Below are 15,412 nucleotides of genomic sequence, written 5' to 3'. Positions count from 1 at the left end.
CTCCTCCTCCGCGGGAGCCGAGCGCCAAACTCGAAGCGCAAGATGGCGGCGGAGAGTTTGTTCAATCGGCCGGTGTGCGTGCAAGTGCGGTGCCAGGGCTTCGAGGAGAGGTGAGGGGCTGGCGTGAGCAGCGCTGTGGGCTCTGCCGCGCTCTCCTTGCCTCTCCTTCTCCCAAAGGAGAAGGGCTCTGGAGCCATAGGCTCTTCCCCTCCTCTCGCCACCACCCCCAGCTGCGGGGCCTCGCGCGCAGGGCGGCCGCGGAGCTGCCCTGCCGCTTGCGCCGCTCCTGGCCCTGTGGGGTGAGGGGAGGGAGGGAAGGTGGAAGTCAGTGAGGGCCGAGGCGGCTGCTAGGTGGGCGCTTTGCGGGAGGCGAGGAGCGCTGCTGGTAGTTGAGGAAAAGCGCCCGGTGCTTCTACAGCGACGCTGTGGGGGACCAGGGGAGAGCGGCCCTCCGCGGCGGTGGGGGGGGGGGGGGGGGGGGAGAAAGGGGAGAGCGGCCCTCCGCGGCGGTGGGGGGGGGGGGGGGGAAAGGGGAGAGCGGCCCTCCGCGGCGGTGGGGGGGGGGGTGGGGGAAGGGGAGAGCGGCCCTCCGCGGTGGGGGGGGTGGAAGGGGGGAGCGGCCCTCCGCGGCGGTGGGGGGGGGGGGGAAAGGGGGGAGCGGCCCTCCGCGGCGGTGGGGGGGGGGGAGGGGCGCGAGGGGAGGAGGAGAGCGGCCCTCCGCGCCGGGGGGGGGCGGGGCTGCACGCTCGGCTCCCGGCGGGCCTGGCCTGGCCGCGGCGCGGGTTGCCGAGCGCCGCGGTTGCCCGGGGAGGCGCCGTCGCCTCGCAGCCGGCCTGGTGCGGGCTCCTGCAGCGTCTCCCCGGTGCTTAGTGCCACCGGAACATAGATCCCAAGCGCGTTTTGCCGAGAGGCGCTTTCTGCTCTGGGCAGCGCCGCGGTGCCACCTGCGAACCCCTGTTCAAAACGCGGTGAGCAATGCAGGCCTCGTCCCCGGTGGGCAACGTGTGCAAGTCTCCGGGCTTTTCTGGGCCCGCGGGCCCACTTCCCTGGGGCGCTTTGTAGCGTAGGTAACCTTGTGGGTTACTCTACAAGAAGCGAGTGGAAACTAGGTAGCTCTGTTTAAATCGTAAACATACACAGAGGAGGAAAAGCGAGTTGTTTTTATTAGAGTTTGGAAACTAAAAACAGAAATTTTGTCGTGGATTATCGTGTTGATCTCCAAGTGTTTTGTTTTCCAGGAGATTTGCGAACAGGAGTATGACAGTCGTGTTGTATTTCTAGTGCTGTGTTGTATTTCTAGTTTGGCATAGCTTTGCATGGGACATCCAAAAGCCTTCTTTATTAAAAACGTGCCTCCCTGCAAACTTCTCTGCCTGTGACCCCAAAGCATGGTGAAAGTATTGGTATGATGATTTGTAAAAATGATGATTTCACTCTTGGAAATTGTTAATAAATTTCAGCAGAAATTTCCCAAAAGTTTTAGTTTTGGACAAGTAAGAGCACTGGAAACTTCAGCCTTATTATTTAAAGTTCAGTAGATAATAAGCAATCAAAAAATCTAACTGACCGAGGAGATGTAATGTTAATTGAAATCATGGCCCTTCCAGATTTCTTAGTAGCAGTCATTGTTAGGAACTTTCGTGATACATTTGCCTATTTTTCACTTTCTGAATGTCTGATTCATGTTATGTAACTATGAATATGTGTTATTTGAGAAATTTTTTCTTGATTTGTGTTGCCTCTTTTTATACACAGGAGGTTAAATGTTCGCGTGAATATTGAGCTACGATCAATTTCTAATCCTGTTCATAAAAAAGTGAGTTAGTTATATACAAGATTGAATGAATAACACAAATATTTCACTGAATAATAGGGAAAATGGGCAAAGGAAAAGTAGAATAAGATTTTAATATTTCTGTCACTTAACATTTTATCTTTGGTAATGTTTATTGAATAATTCAGTTGGTTTGATAAGTTTTTTTTTCTTGCCTTTTTGGCCTCCTTTCTTAATTTTACTGTTTCATTGATTTAAATAAACTTGAGAATTAAGTGTTTGGAGACCCTGAAAAGAAGCAGAGTTGAAGCATAAGAGCAGTTTTTCTTTAAATATGCTCAATTCTTATTGAAAACTACAGAACAGCAGTTATATTTGCAAAGTCCTGTTTCTAACTAACGAAAGTGGTAACTTATTTGCGGATGCAATATTTTGCTTTTTATCAATATAGGTGTTAGCATTTTTGAATGTTTGGGGTTCATCCAAACATGAGGGACTGGAGGTAAGAAAGAACTGATGAATTAAATTTGTAGTAAAATTGGCTTTTGTGAAATACTGGGGGAAAAGATCTTTTTCTAGGAAAAATACCATGAAATTGCTATTGGAAGTTATAAAATCTGTTTTATTGTATGTCTAACTTGTTATTTAAACTTTGTATCTATCATGATGCTAAGATTGTGGATAGTCACTAGTTAGTGGTATGTTTAACAAAACAATATTGTGCGTAAAGCAGTACAGCATTTTTAAAAGGTTCTGCTAACTGTTATGAATATTAAGAAGTGTTCAGTTAAGGACTGTGTATCTGGAAATCCAGTTGGGAGCATTCTTTTTAGATTGGTAACTCCTACACTTGAATCAGTGCATGAGAAATAAAACCAAACAGGTATTCTTATCCAGGTTGCTACTGTCTTTTCTTCCTCTCTGTTAGGAAGTACTATGTTTTTCACACAGGTTTGAGCTGTGTTTCTAGAGAACAGGTGCCTGGACCTAATGCTGCAGGTGTTTTGCATAGCCCCAGCCTTGTAGTGAAAGAGTAGGGTTGACAAAGAAGGCAGCTTTTCCAAAACACTGTTTTTGATTTCAAGTGATCAAATTGGCTTATTTTAAAAAGCTAAGCAGTATAATGCTGATAGGCTTACTGGACTTCAATTGCATCTGGTTTTCGCTTGCTTAGCTTAGATTCCTTGTTCAGATATGTAAATTGTTTAGGAGATATATTCTCAAACTGACATACTAAGGCATACTAGAAGTATGCCCTAAAGGTTTTATGGGAGGACAAGAGATGTGTGTTGAATAAGATCTTACTCCTTTTTAGATATCAGAAACAGACTGGGAACAATGTGTTAGTGATATACTAGTGTGCAACTTACTCAAAGTGGGGTATACACATTATTTCATGCTCACAGAATGGTTGAGGTTGGAAGGGACCTCTGGAGATCGTCTAGTCCACCCCCCCTGCTCAAGCAGGGTCACCTAGAGCATGTTAGACAGGGTTGCATCCAGGTGGGTTTTGAGTGTCTGCAGAGAAGGAGACTCCACAACCTCCCTGGGCAACCTGGTCCAGAGTGCTCTCACTCTCACAGTAAAGCAGTTTTTCCACATATTTAGGTGGAACTTCCTGATTTTCAGTTTGTGCCGGTTGCCTCTTGTCCTGTGACTTAGCACCACTGGAAAGAGTTTGGCCCCATCCCCTCCCTTACAGAATTTGTAGATACTGATAAGATCCCCCCTCAGCCTTCTCTTCCCCAGGCTGAAGAGGCCCAGCTCTCACAGCCTTTTGTCATAGGGCAGGTGCTCCAGTCCTCTCATCATCTTTGTAGCCCTGCACTGGACTCTCTCCAGTAGCTCCATGTCTTTTTTGTACTGGGAATCGCAGAATTGGACACAGTACTCGAGATGTGGCCTCCCCAGGGCTGAGTAGAAGGGCAGGATCACCTCCCTTGACCTGCTGGCAACACTCTTCCTAATATGCACGCCAGGAGACCATTGGCCTTCGTGGCCACAAGGGCACATTGCTGGCTCATGGTCAACCTGTCACCCACCAGCACTCCCAGGTCCTTCTCTGCAGAGCTGCTCTCCAGCAGGTCAGCCTCCAGCCTGTACTGGTGCCTAGGGTTATTTCTCCCTAGGTGCAGAACTCTGCACTTGCCCTTGTTGAACCTCAGGAGGTTCCTCTCTGCCCAGCTCTCCAGCCTGTCCAGGTCTCTCTGAATGGCAGCACAGCCCTCAGGTGTGTCAGCCACTCCTCCCAGCTTGGTATCATCAGCAAACTTGCTGAGGAGGCACTCTGTCCCCTCATCTAGGTCACTGATGAAGAAGTTGAACAGGATGGGATCCAGTATTGAGCCCTGGGGGACACCACTAGCCACAGGCCTCCAACTGGACTCCACGCCACTGATGACGACCCTCTGAGCTCTGCCTTTCAGCCAGTTCTCAATCCACCTCACTGTCCACTTATCTAACCCACACTTCCTGAGCTTAGGAGGATGTTATGGGAGACAGTGTCAGAAGCCTTGCTGAAGTCAAGGTGGACAATGTCCACTCTCTCCCCTCATATACCCATTCCATCATTCCCATTCATTCCATCATAGAAGGCTATCAGGTTGGTTAAGCAGGATCTCCCCTTGGTGAATCCATGCTGGCTACTCCTGATCACCTTCTTTTCCTCCCTATGTCTGGAGATGACGTTCAGAACGAGCTGTTCCATCACCTTCCCAGGGATGGAGGTGAGGCTGACCGGCCTATTGTTTCTTTGTCAACATAGTGCTGGCGAAACGTACTGAAGAGTTGCTTTATGTGTTTTTTCTTTTTTTCTTTTTTTCTTTTTTTTTGAAAGGGAGAGATTTTTGAAATCTTTGTGGAACCTTTAACTGAAGGCTAAAGGGTTTTCATCTGGTTTATTTTTGTGAGAAATAGTTTTGCTGTTTTTCACACTGTAATATTTAGAAATGGAATTGAGTTAAATGTTATTTTTTTTTCCTTCTAAATTATTTGTTATCACTGTAGCTTACTTTTGGTAAAAAGTAAAAATATTTAACATATTCTTTACAATTTTAGCTTGTGATTTTTAAATAATCTTTACAGAATTGTTTATAGTATTAAATTGTATTTAAATATCTTTCTCTTCAGGATTTAGCTGTGCGATTGACTGATGATTCTGATCCTTTTTTCCTTTATAATCTTGTCATATCTGAGGAGGATTTTCAAAGGTAAGTAAAGTTATAATGTATTGTTCGTGAAACATTTAGAAATAGTAATAAAGAATGAAAGGATATTTTTATCTTAGAAAAATCTATCTTAGAATTTAGGTTTTTGCACTTTTCATCTGTAGCTGTTTTTTCTTTTTCAGTATTTTGGTAGTATTGTTCTCTTTGACCAGCCAGTGAAACTGTTGAAGCATAGGAAAGTGGTTTGCTCAGGCTAACACAGACGAATGGGAGAATCCTGGTGTTAAGTTCCCTGTGTAGCTACAGTACCACGGTTTATCATACTGCTTCTTCTGTTTATCATCACTACTTCTTATAGATTATTATTTGCTTGTAAACTATTTAAAGAACTAATTGCAAGAGGAAAGATTATTTGCATGAACAGAGATTTACAGAATTGGCTTTTGCCTTATATTTGTTTTGCATTCTAATTGCAATTTTGGGTCTCAGTTTATTGTAATTACTCAGAATTTGATCATTAGATTTGGGCACTAGGCATGAAGAATTTAGTTTAAAAAAAACAAACGTGATCAGCATGTGGTCATGGTCAAAAGGCAAATGTAAATCAGTGTTTGTAAAGCTTGTTCGAAAGAAATGTTTCATTATGCAAAGTCTGGCTTACACACTCTCCACTGAAAATTGTTTTCTATCCTTGAGTTTAATACAACTACAGTGAAGATGCACAAAATAAGCAAGTAGGCAGATAAAATCTTTGAATGGTTGAATCTCCCCTCATCTGCAAAGTGTTGGCCTTTGTTCCTCCCCGGTGCCCTACCTGATAGCCTCGCTGTACTGCTGTAAGGAAGCCTTTCTTAAAGGAATATGTTTGTTCTGCCACAATAACCTCTTTTGGTGCAGCCCACTTGTAAGAATTCCTGAAGTTAAAAATAACCTCTGGTGATTATTATCAAAGACATGATCATATTTCTTCTGTATTCAGGGTTGAAAATAATATACTAACAAATTTTAATAGCATGATCAGGAAGAGTTCTTTCTGCTGGTGTAAAAAAATATTTCATAGGAAATAAGCAACACCTATATGTAATGTTAATGTTTGTTTCCTATCTCTTTGCATAGTTTAAAATCTCAGCAGGGTCTCTTGGTAGACTTTTCTGCTTTCCCGCAAAAATTTATAGATCTACTTCTACAATGTATTCAGGAGCAGAACAAAGATATCCCAAGGTAGGTAATGAATGGGTCATGTTATATTTATGTGTGTGTGTTTATGTATTTTAAGGTCTTAAAATACATTTGTCAAATACTCGAAGACTAAAAATAGTCAGTGGAACAAGGATAACTTAACCTTACTCTGGAGACATCTAAATATTGATCGGTGGATGTTACTGAGTCTTGGGAGGCCTGAGCAGTAGGATTGATGTTTAGTAACAGTCTCCCTATCTGAGCTGAAGATAAGCTGGCAGATGTGTGAGGATGCAGTGCTAGTTCTCTGCTGAACAGCTGAATGCTAGGAAGCTAATCTGAATTTGAAGGACTGAGGTGTAAATCTTTCAATTTCACAGAAGCAGGAAAGGCTATAAGGTGTTTTGATAAGGGTTGTCTCTATCACTTTACCTAGCTTGAAAGACTGTTTCTGTTTTGCAATTTTTGTCCTTAAATGTCACCATGTGCCAAAACCTGTTGTATTACCTGGTGTATAGCCTCAGAATTTCTTTAAAAAAAAAGCCCAAAACAGTGCTTAATTCAAAAATAAAAACAATTATGTAGCATGGTGTTCAGATATTAACGTGGGAGGGGGAGACATACAGCTTACTCTTTCCTGTGGTAACATTTTAGTATGTTGTTTTCCATGTGTGAATACTGTAGACAGCCTACATTTAGGAGTTACACCACTTCCCAAAGTACACACTATGTACTGTGAATGTTCCTTGGTAATGGGATGCATAAAGATCAGGAGCTTGTTTTCCTTGTGAATTTGTTTACAAATGCTTTATTTGATTTTGGTTGGTTGGTTGTTTTTTTGTTTTTTTTGTTTTTTTTTTTGTTTTTTTTTTTTTGATCCTGGAGTCATTACGCAAGCTTTTGAAAATCTTACAGATAAATTATCTGATTAATTTCATGTGTTTGTAACAAAGTGTGAGTAAATTAGTTGATACTTACTTGTAGTATCAACTACAACACAGGCATTGATTTTTTTTTTCCAAACTGAACAGCCTTTTTATTACATGTATAAGAATGTATTTTATTTGAAAATAACTTGTAGGATATACAGATAGATTCAGTAAAGAAATATGTACTGAACATGTTGGGTTATTTTTGTTTTTTCTCTAGGTTTTTGCTGCAGTTAGTTTCTTCAGCATCTGTTCTGGATCACACACCTGTCTCTTTAAATGTGGTGGAGACAAACCCTTTCAAACATCTTACACATCTCTCTCTAAAATTCCTACCAGGAAATGATGCAGAAATAAAGAAGTTTTTAGCCAGTTGTTTGAAATGCCTTAAGGTAAAGTGAAGGTTTGTCATAGTTGTATCTAGGCTCTTATACTGTGTGTCTTTAAGCATGTTTTCAGTCTTACTGCTTCAAAAATACATACCAAATTTTGTGAATCATGTTCTGGTTTATTTTTTTAGTTCATGTATGATATTGCATGCAGTTTTTTGGGTATGTGTTAGAACCAAATTATTACTGTCACTGTAGCAATGAAAATACTAACACATGTACTCAACCAAACACCTGATTTTCTGCCAGTTCAAATTATAGCATTTCATACATGAAGTGCGTGTAGTGTTCAGCTGTTAAATGCTTCAGCATTTCTTGCTTTATCACCTTGTGCTGACTCTTAGTCCAACTGCAAAAGTAAAATACTGCGAATTTCAAGACTCTTTAATTCTGCAGCTGGCTCAAGGGAAACGTGTATATAACTCTAAAGCTTTATGGCCTTCAAAGGACTAGTCTCTGTAAACAACAAATGAAAATTGTAAAGTTGATGCAGTTGGTAGCATGCCAGGTGTTACTTAACAATAAATTAATGATCTCAGTTAGATACACACTTTGGCTATTGTCTGTATTTCAGTTTCATAGATAGAATGGGATTTGTCTCTTTACTGTGCTGCAATGTTTATAGCCACCTGATAAGCTATTGTAACAAATTTATAGGATTTCATGTTTATTCATGCAACTCCTTTGTAAGTCTTTATGATGAGCTCCTGTTTCCTTATAGAAATTTCATACGGGTTTAATTCAGGATTTTTACCTTGAGCTAGGGTATGTTTTTAAATTTATGAATTATATCTTATTCAATATGAAATTTATTTAAAAAGATATTTTGCCAGAAAAACAATTGATATGCTGTTGATTAGACAAGATAGGCTGATACAGTGGAAGCTAAATACTACTTGTATTTTGGAAGCTAAATTACGAAGAGTTGAGTTGTTGTTGATTTATATACAGGAAGACAAAGAGATGTTGGAACAAAAGCTTAAAAAAACTGAAGAGGATTTTATCAGGCAGTTGAACTACACTCAACAGGTAATGTAAACTTTATCTTTCCTGTTGTATGTTGCTTGTACTTTACAAGTTAGGTGAACTATGCTATATGTGAACACATATCATAAACTGCAAAATTCCATTAGGAAAATTTATATATAGTTAAAATAATAATAATAAAAAAAAGAATTCTACATTGTTTTCTTTTCTATATTGGCACTTAAAAAAATATATAAAGCACCCTGTGGAGAATATACTTCTGGTGAGCTGGTTGGCTCTGAAGATTAGCCACTGTCTAGGCAAGACAATTCACTTGGGAGTGAGGTGAAAGGAAAAACATGAAAGCAATTTGCTGTCACTTTTCTTAAGAAAAAGTGAAGCTTACAACTGAACAATGACATTTAGTTCTTACTATTGATTTTCATATAACATTATAACATGTATTTTATATAACAGTGCATGTATGTCTGTCTACATACGCAAATGTGATATATATGCTAATATAATGGCACATATTCTGTACATATTCTGTGAATGGTTGGAAATCTTTCTATTTGCAAAAATTGCAAAACTGATAGATAAATAGGAAGTCTTTTTGTTATGTTACTGTGCCACTGTTCAATTTCATAGCAGGGCCCAGCAGTGACTTCATATTTGTGTTTAAAGAGGAGGATAGCTACAGGTCAAGGTGATTTTTTGACCACCACAAAACAGAAAAATTGTTTTCTAGTCTTAAGTAACAATTGGAAGACGATAAAATTGTGAATGAAGATTATTTTATCCAGAATGTCAGAAAGATGCTGTTTAGTTTTTCAGTGTCTTTCTTTCCAGTTTGTAGAATGAACATGTATTTCAGTGTCTGGTGCAGAAGCTCAGACTTTTTGTATGTAATAGCCTCATGTCCTTTTAAGAAGCAACTGTAAAGAATCATTTAGTATCGATACTTAATTTTTCAGGATTCTTTATGTTTTGTCAAACAGAGCTTGTCCGAAAAGAGCCAAGAACTAGACAAATTGAAAAATGAATGGACAACATGTACCACAGCTCTAACAAGTAAACACACACAGGAACTGACAAATGAAAAGGAAAGAGCTCTTCAGGTATGACAAGAGAAGAATCAACAATAGTCTTACACATCAATAGTTTCTTGGTTTAATTTTCAGATTTACTGGACAGCTGCTTAGTTTGCTTTGCTTCTTATAGGCACAAGCTCAGTACCAGCAACAGCATGAACAACAGAAAAAGGAATTAGAAAGTTTGCATCAGAAGAGTATTCAGCAGTTACAGAACAGACTCTCAGAACTGGAGGTCATCAATAAAGATCTAACAGAAAGGAGATATAAAGGAGACTCCACAGTTAGAGAACTGAAAGCAAAGCTCTCTGGAGTAGATGATGTATGGCTTATTAATTTCTGTAACCAAACTTATTATTTTTAAAGCATAAACACTGCCTGCCTATGCATGTAATGTATTGTCTGATCAGATAAAAATACAGCATTCTTACTGTGTCTGTTCAGCTTCTCTGTATCTGTTTAAGTTGCAGACTTATATATACATACATATATATACATACATATATACACACACACACACACACACACACACACACACACATATATATATATGTATATATATTTAAAAAAGTTCCTTCCCAACATTCTAGGAATGCCAAAGGGCAAAGCAAGAGGTGTTGTCACTGCGTCGGGAGAACAGTACTCTGGATGCTGAGTGTCATGAAAAAGAGAAGCTCATTAATCAGTTACAAACGCGAGCTGCTGTTCTGGAACAAGAGATCAAAGATAAGGATCAGCTGGTTGTTAGAACAAAAGAAGTATTGGATGCAACACAAGAGCAAAAGGTTGTTTTAAGTTTAAAAATAATTCTCTCTAAAGCTCTGTAGAACCTTGCTAATTGCAGCCTCTATAGATAATCAAATTTTATGAATGTAGCAAGTTTCCAAATGCCCTTTAAAGATGCCAAATTTTGGCATCAAAAGGATGCTTTAGTATTTTGTACTACTTCAGTAAATTGAGGATTTTCTGAAGTAAATCTTTTAAACAAAAAAGGATGAATCAGGAGATCCTGTTGTTTGTTTGAGATTCAAGACTATTTGTTGTAAAGACTGGGTTAGTGCTCAAAGAATTACTGAGGTTCTATTTAAAATTAGAAATGATGTCTGCTGTGTGTCTGTCATTAGAACTGTAAAATCTTTTACATTCTTTTAAAGGTGATACTGGAAGAGAGTACAGAAAAGAAACAAAGTCATATTGAAAAACTTGAGACAACAATTAAGTCGCTATCAGCTGAACTTCTCAAGGTTTGTTGAGCATGTCATTATCCTTATGAAATGTATTCCTTTATTTTTAGGTGTTACTTATTCTGAAAATTTCTGATGGTTTTTACAGGCTAATGAAATTATCAAGAAATTACAAGGAGATCTGAAAACTCTAATAAGTAAATTGAAATTGAAAAATACAGTAACAATTCAACAAGAAAAACTGTTGGCAGAGAAAGAAGAGAGACTTCAAAAGCAGCAGAGAGAATTGCAGGAAACTGGACAATGTCTTCAAATGAAAGAACAGGAGGTACTATGATAGACTAACCCTCTGTCGTGTAAACACTATTGTTTGTAGTGCGTGGATTTTCTTTTTTCTTTTTTTTTAACTTAAGATTGTTCCTGTATATAAAATATTTTAATTTTTGATTCATTTCCTGTTAGTTAACACACTTGTTTAAATGTGCAATTTTGCATTTTTTCATGATAAACTGATTTGTAAAATATATATATGGGAGAAAACTAAAATTGCATTGCTTAGAGTACTAAATAACAGAATAACAAATGACTGAACGTGCTTTAGAGGGCATATTCAGGTAAAAGTTGATGAAGGGAGGGAAGAACAGGAACAGAGTAAACTTTTCTTTCTCCCTTTAGATAGTCTCCTGCTTAAGATCCTTTTATTATTTACTTATAAAAAAGTTAAGCTTGAAAAGGTCTCTGGAGGTCACCTTGTCTAACCTCCTGCTGAAAGGATTTATTTTAGAAGAATCATCATATTACTTCTGCATAAAACTGGATTCAAACTTCTATAAATAATTTTAGAGGAACTTTTTCAGGTTCTTGACCTTTTAATTTATACTAGAATTTTGCTTTAGTTTCTAACAAGTAGTATTCCTGATAGCATTAAAATTAGTATGGGAACATTACAGGTTTGCAAGCTACAAGAACAGCTAGAAACTACAATACAAAAACTGGAAGAAAGTAAGCAGTTATTAAAAACCAATGAAAATGGTAAGTTTGCATGGCTTCCTTTCTCCTTGTGTAGAACAGTATAATGTTACTTGAAAATTAATGAAGATTTTTTTTTTAAATAGCTGTGATTATTGTCAGTTTAGCAGATAAGCTTCTGTCTGCAGTGGGTGTGCAGCAACCTAGAGCTGTGTGAATACTTGCTTGCAGTTGGCAGTTGTGGGGTAACAGGCCACCTTGCTACACTTACTTAGCTTAGCATGGAGAGGAGGGAACACATTGGTGTGTGATGGGGAAACTGTTTGGACAACTGCTTTTTCAGGAGACTGGCACTTCTAGTGATGCTGGGGATTACCGGCCGGGGTTACGACAGACTGAATTATCACTTTATTGAGGAAGTGCTTCTTGCTATTTTAAACAATTTGTAATAGGTAGGAAGTGAGTTTTGGGTTTTTTTTCCTTTCCTCTCCCCTGTGCAGTAATCACATGGCTAAACAAACAGCTGAATGAAATTCAGATGGTAAAGAAGTTAGAGACGTCTAGCAGTCCTCATGGTGGTGTTAAGACTGGCATTTCCCCTCAGGGCATGGTAAGATACAAGTATAAATAATGTATGGTTACTATGCTATGTCGTTGTTATTTCCTGGAATCTATAGCATTGAAAAAAGAGTCTAGGGAGCCAAAAAAACCATGAAAGCATCTTTTTATGAAATAATATCTGTTACTTTGGGAATCTTGAATTGCTTAAGAAAGTTACTTAAAATTGTTGCTTTCTTTAAACATGTGTTTCTATTATTTGTCTTGCAGCTTGACCGACCATCCTTTCCTAGCTTAGGAGTCAGTCACCCCATTTCTCCTCTCTATGCTCTCCAGAATTTTCCTGAGCCAGCATGTAGGAAAAGTGCCAATCCACAATGTCCAGGACCAAAGGCAGGTGTTACGACATTTTTGTTTAGTTAAAATTTGATAACATAAATTTTCAAAGTGTAATGTTTCAAATTTTCTCAAAATACATACTGACCGCATATCCCACTTCTGTTAAGACTCCAGCTCTCGAACGCTTTTATCACTATTAGCTGGTAATAAATAGAAAATGCCTGTTTTAGGGCTTTTCTGCATGCTATACTGCACACAGGTGCTACGCAAGGCATAGGAACAGTCATCCCTTGAAAAGTCCACACTGAATACTTATAGGTGCACTGTTATACCTGGAGATGCTCAAGTTGTTATCCTGTAACACTTTCTCATCTTCCTGCAGGTTCAGTTTAACACACAGCTTTCTAAAATGAATCGATGTACAGATGTTCAGACAGTGACTGCTGCAACTGGCCATCCAGCAAATAAAGAGAAGTGAGTATCTATCATCTGTTGTACTTCTTGCTTTCTCTAAAGCAATGCATGTTGTCTTATATCTGGCTGGAACTGAGCAAAGAAATGTGCATGCCCAAGCTAGTTCTGTGAGCTGCCTGTCCAGTGACATGTTGATGACCTTACTTACTAAGCCTGGCTTGCAGATGTCAAACTGAGGTCCATGCTTTCAGGAGTAGGTCCTGAGGAACAGAAGCTCTATGTTCCTTCTGATGCTCAAGCTAATCTATAGCTGTCAGGTGATGGACCAGTCACAAAGCTCCAGTAGTTCCACACTGCTGTTACCTACTCAGTGATGATTTGAGTGTTTGCGTGAGTGATACAATTTGTTATGTGAAACCTTTTTTTTTTCAATCTCTACTCACACTTATTAATGCCTTGCTAACTAACTACAGCTACTCTAGATTTTTAAAAGTATTTATTATTTATTTATAGTGGTGATAATTTTGGGCTGGAACCAAAGTATTTCAAGAAAAAAGATGACAGCATTCCTTTACGAGGGCTTAGTCAAAATGAACTTAATGCAGGTATGTGTGAAAACAGTACAACAAAATCTTGTTTGATGTTATTAGAAGGTGATAGTGATGGCTGTATGAACAGTATCTTATTTCTGCTCTTTGACAGAGTATTTGAGAGCCTACTTACCAACAAAAGCACAACCGTCACCAAAAGCTGCAGTAACAACAGCCTCTGCTTATTTTCCCGGGTAATAGTGTTTTTAAAGTTAGAAGAGTTCTCTCAACCCATTCAGGGGATTTCTGGATGTCCTACAACTGATATTAAATAACTCACTTCTTACAGGTGAAGTATCAATGTGACCCAATTTTTTTTCTCCAGTAAGATCAAATCTGCTTTCTTTGAGAAACTCACTTAAAGCAATCTCAGCCTTAAAGGCAGCATTGCTGTAGTTAGTTGTGGGATCTGCACAGAAATTTGACTTCGTATTAGACAAGCTGTAAAACAGACTTGTTGTAGGAAATGGCAAGTATGGCTCTGTAACAGCCAGAAGGTACTCGCGCTGGCATTCCCTGAGTGATAGGAAGCATGCTTTTGTGCGAGTACTTTTCCTGACTGACTGACTTCAGAGGAAGGATAAGGCAATAGTTTTCAAGCAGTTTCTGGAACGTGTGCAATCCTTCCTGCATTTAATTCTGAAAATTTGCTTGATTTGAGAGACAGGATATTCGAATAACCTGTCTAGACTTGCAGATAAGCTGGTTAATACTAAGGATCCTGAATAGTGGAATCAATCATGTTACAACTTCATTCTCTGCTGTCTTTCACTCAGTGTCCCAGTAAAGAACAGGCACGCAAGTATTTCTAACAAACACCAAACTATGTATTTTTCAAAGACTGTTTACATACTTCTAGCTCCTAAACATCAAACTAAGGGAAAAAGCATGAAATCTTTAAGTAAGTAAGTGCAACGAAATGATTGTATTTAAATGACTTGTCTTGCAGTGCAAAATGTGTATATTTGTTTATAACGATTGTTCATGTTAATGTAATATCCACTTGTTTTGAGATGTGCAAATTTCAGTGGAAATATTAAATGTTGTTTTTATCAACTCTGTTCCAATTAATTAGTTACTCTAACAAACTAACATGAGCTCCACTCTAGTGAAATAACAGTATGAGGTACATAAGTAAGTCTCTTAACAGTAGTAGTCACCTTACCTTTTCCTGGAGTTTCCTTCCCAGCTCATTCTTTTCACCATGTAACACTGCATTGCTGGACCAGCCCTAGAAGATGACCGGCAGTACAGTCCCCTGCTGACAACCATCCTGTTCTAAGGTCTGTGCTTCTGCTACTATTTCTAGTTTCTTTAGCAGCTGGTAAATATAAACTAATGTGAATTTAGTTTGTTTATTGTAAAATACATAGGCTGGTATCAAACAGCAATCTGGTAATTAAAATGTGATTATTTTCCATATCTCAGTCCTGTTCTAATTTACATTAGTATTAGGACAGGGAAGACCAACAACAAATTTCTGGATTAAAGGGGAGCAAAACTCCAGCAGAGTGAAGGTTACCTTTATTATTATTGACTAGTTTATGTAGACTTTCATTTATAAAGATATGTAATTTATGTTTTTTATATATATATATATGTAAGTATATATTAAATATATATGAAATATAAATCACATATATATATAAAATATAAATTACACACACATATATAAAATATAAATTACACATTATATATATTACATATATAAAATATGTAATATTATTTATATTATTATAAATTGATAATTATTTTTTATATGTATATATATGCAGAAATTCATTCCATTATAGATCCCTGAGGGAAAAAAAACTCAAGCAGCTATAGCCAGTTTATGCTGCTAAATAAAAGGGGAAATCT

General features: G+C 38.6%; 1 protein-coding gene across 1 annotated transcript; it reads left to right on the top strand.

Annotated features, from left to right (window-relative positions):
* Nucleotides 1-19: 19 nt before the first annotated feature.
* Nucleotides 20-14,972, top strand: SASS6 (SAS-6 centriolar assembly protein). Its single transcript, XM_062581988.1, has 17 exons — nt 20-110; nt 1,756-1,816; nt 4,904-4,983; nt 6,058-6,162; nt 7,270-7,441; nt 8,390-8,467; nt 9,406-9,525; nt 9,629-9,820; nt 10,089-10,283; nt 10,653-10,742; nt 10,831-11,010; nt 11,633-11,714; nt 12,152-12,261; nt 12,480-12,602; nt 12,931-13,022; nt 13,476-13,567; nt 13,665-14,972. The coding sequence occupies exons 1-17, from the start codon at nt 43-45 to the stop codon at nt 13,748-13,750; spliced, it is 1,926 nt and encodes a 641-aa protein (XP_062437972.1). The 5' UTR covers nt 20-42; the 3' UTR covers nt 13,751-14,972.
* The last annotated feature ends 440 nt before the right edge of the window (nt 14,973-15,412 follow it).

This window comes from Rhea pennata, chromosome 8, assembly GCF_028389875.1.
Source record: "Rhea pennata isolate bPtePen1 chromosome 8, bPtePen1.pri, whole genome shotgun sequence".
Classification (NCBI taxonomy): Eukaryota; Metazoa; Chordata; class Aves; order Rheiformes; family Rheidae; genus Rhea; species Rhea pennata.
Note: the sequence above shows the minus strand (reverse complement) of the source record. Positions and strands in the feature narration are given on the sequence as shown.